General features: G+C 35.8%; 1 protein-coding gene across 1 annotated transcript in view; it reads right to left on the bottom strand.

The window, feature by feature from the left end:
• Positions 1-2,288, bottom strand: part of LOC104161905 (deuterosome protein 1-like) — a gene marked incomplete at its 3' end in the record, with an annotated part of 20,618 nt that extends 18,330 nt beyond the window's left edge. The window contains exon 1 of the mRNA XM_009700487.1: positions 2,245-2,288. Coding sequence (XP_009698789.1) covers positions 2,245-2,288 — 44 coding nt within the window. The remainder of the gene's footprint in view (positions 1-2,244) is intronic.
• Positions 2,289-3,142: the final 854 nt, after the last annotated feature.

Below are 3,142 nucleotides of genomic sequence, written 5' to 3'. Positions count from 1 at the left end.
TACATGGAAGTAATGACTCGTACTTAAGCAATGGCTGCTATTTTTTTTTTGGGGGGGGTTGCATTTACTTTGAAACAGCTCAAAACACTTAAAGATATCTCATTTTTAAAGTGATGTAGGCAAGCTCTTAGTCTTTTATTCTATCTCCATATTGGTGAAAATAGAGATGATTCACATTCTGCTGCCATTAATAACTATTTATCTTCATGTAAAATCTAGAGGTTTCCAAATTTAGACAAACCAAAATCCAAATAATGTTTTAACCAACTCCAGGCAGTTTTCTTTATCACAAATGATTTTTGCACTAGTTAGACCTTTCTAGCTCTATTTTTCTGTCTTTTGCTTTGGAGTTCTGCACAGATCTGTATTTTTCTGATTGTTTCCTAATAGACATAGAAAGAATATTACTGTCCATACACTTTAGAATAAAGTTGTAATTTAGAAACTAATGTTTTAAGAAATGCTTGGTTCATACTGTCAGTTTGTATTTCATGCCTTCTTCCCTTATTACTCAGGTTTCCTGATAAATAGGAAAATATATATGACTATATTTACGCAAACACAAGCAAAACCTATGCAGAACAATGTTAACAAAAATTTCCATCTTACATAGTACATTAATTAGTTTTTGATCCTTAACTCAGCTTCTAGAGCCAATATTAATTCATTTTACCTTCTTAAAACTTGCTTCAAAAATAGGAAATATATAAACCGGTTGTGATACAATAGTACATTAGAATCTTCTACCCCAAAGTTCCATTACATGAACTACAACTAATTTATTTAACAATTTTCAGCCATACAGAATCATACACATCTGTGGATTGATAATTTGTGATTTACGAGTCCTTGCAGCTGGGATGTAATTGTCATGATTTCCGCCACCATTATTCAGCCGTCTTCCCAAATTTTAAAGCTATCTGCATTATCTCTGGAATCTTGTCAGCATAGACTGAAATTAATGTCTCCTATCATTGGATGTGTTTTCTACACTACTCTTCCAGATTCTTTGTCCAGTTAATGGAAATAAATAGCTACCGAGAATACCTGGTTTATGATGGGACAAATCACTCTCTAGATTCATCTGCAATGGCCTGAAATTTCACATATGTCCATTACAACTCTTGAACTCTTGAAACAGGCTTCTGATTTGTTAAAATAGTATCCAAAGACCAGCAATATTTTGGTTTTTTTTAATTCAAGTTTTTATATGACTTTATTTACCAATCATATCACTAGCATAAAGAATGCCCCTCAAAGCCAAAAAAAAGGGTCACATTTTTCAGAATATAATATTTTACTGCGGCAGTTTTTCCTGTGGTGAAAAGTGCACACATTATTCTTCAGTACAACAGAGTACACTTTCCAATCCTTTCAAAACTTTCTTGGGGCAGAATAAAGTGTGATAGAATATGTGTGTTTCTGTTATTTTAAGAAATACTTTTACAGTTTATATGCATAATATTACCTTGGACTGATTCTTCATGACAATGATAGAAGAAACTATTTCATATGAAAAATAGGTAATAAGTTTATTTACAAATTATGATAGATAAATATTCTATTTAGTTCATTATATGAGGAAGTACTTTTTATATTTCTGTGTTCCTTGAACAGGCTGGATGGGAAGAGCTCCTACATCAAATTTCACCCATGTTTACACTTCTTTAGAAAGATTTTGTGCTGTACTAATATTTTTTCAGATTAACACTAGAAGAACCAAACTTGGATTATGTCAAAAAATGATGATTGTGTTGTGATGAAAAGTGCACTTAATACTTGGAAGAACAATTGTGGTTATTACCTGTGTAAAATAAGACTAGGGCTTGAGCAATTAACAGCCTTGTTTTTAAGATTTTTGAGTGTTTTAAGAGCTGTGATATGTAAGTTTATACTGCTGTAGCCTAGCAACCTCAACTATTTTTTAAAACAGTTTAAAATAACATTTCTTAACATCGTAATAAAACCCCACATAGCTTTCATTTTTTCCTCTTTTGTTCAGCTGTGAAGATTTTAAAAATTTAAACAACTAACAGAAATAATCAGTAGATTATTAGCTAAAGAAATAAGATGTGTTGTCTTAATTATCAGTAACCTCTTCAGTTTGCATAGAAAGCAGTAGAAGAAATTGAGAATCACGTTTGCTTCTAAAATCATTAATATTTTGTGTTTCACATTTTTAATAAACCTGCATAATTCAATTCCATTATATATTCAACTCCCAGACAGTAAGTCATTACTTACTTAGTGACAGCTTGTTCCTGAAACACTTCTAAGTCCTGCTCCATATTACTGATTGTTGTTTTAACCTGATGAAACAAACAAAAAAATCAAATAATTCAGATTCTTAAATGCATGCGTTTACGCAGCCAAGTAGAGCATGCTGGATAATTCTATGCTTTCCTTTAATTTTCTGTAATTTTCCCATTGCAAACAACAGGGCCAAGGGAATGTAGCTCTAATTACAGGCTGGAATGGGCAAGGCAAAAGCTTCTGGGGTAAGCCCAGCTCAGTGTCAGCAGCTCTCACACTTGGTGCAGCACTGACATACTAGAGGTGGTGCTAGCTTGAGGATAGCCCTGGATTTCCATGAGGAAGTTTGTTTTGGATCATTCCCTGTTGTATGATGCCAATGATTCGCCAAGACACTCTAAAACACATAAACCTAAATATGTCATAGATCCACGGCTGTGTTCATCAACCATTTCTCATATCTTCACACACTCTAATTAGCCTATATCCAGGCTATAATGGCTCTCAAACACAATTTTGGACTCCTATTGACTATTCACTCCCTTGCTCAGCAGATACGGTGCTGAGACGCACAACTGTCAAGTACCTCAGCAGAAAGATCAGAATAAGACTGTTCTAAGGACCTGGGACAAGCCTGGTTGCATGCAAGAACAGGAACCAGCCACATTACGGGTGACAGGGTGGGATGAAACAGCCCTAATTCTTTGTGGGGGTGAGCAGCGGAGCTCTCAAGGGCACGGGTACCAGTACGTACAGATGGACAGAGACCGCTACATGGCACTGCAGCCTTGGCTCTGTGGGGGCCAGGCACCTGAGGTGACACTGCCACAGGATCAGCAGCCTTGGCTCCACAGGGGCCAAGCACCCGAGGTGGCGCAGCCACACGATC

Source organism: Cariama cristata, unplaced genomic scaffold (genome assembly GCF_000690535.1).
Source record: "Cariama cristata isolate BGI_N322 unplaced genomic scaffold, ASM69053v1 scaffold25065, whole genome shotgun sequence".
NCBI lineage: Eukaryota > Metazoa > Chordata > Aves > Cariamiformes > Cariamidae > Cariama > Cariama cristata.
Note: the sequence above shows the minus strand (reverse complement) of the source record. Positions and strands in the feature narration are given on the sequence as shown.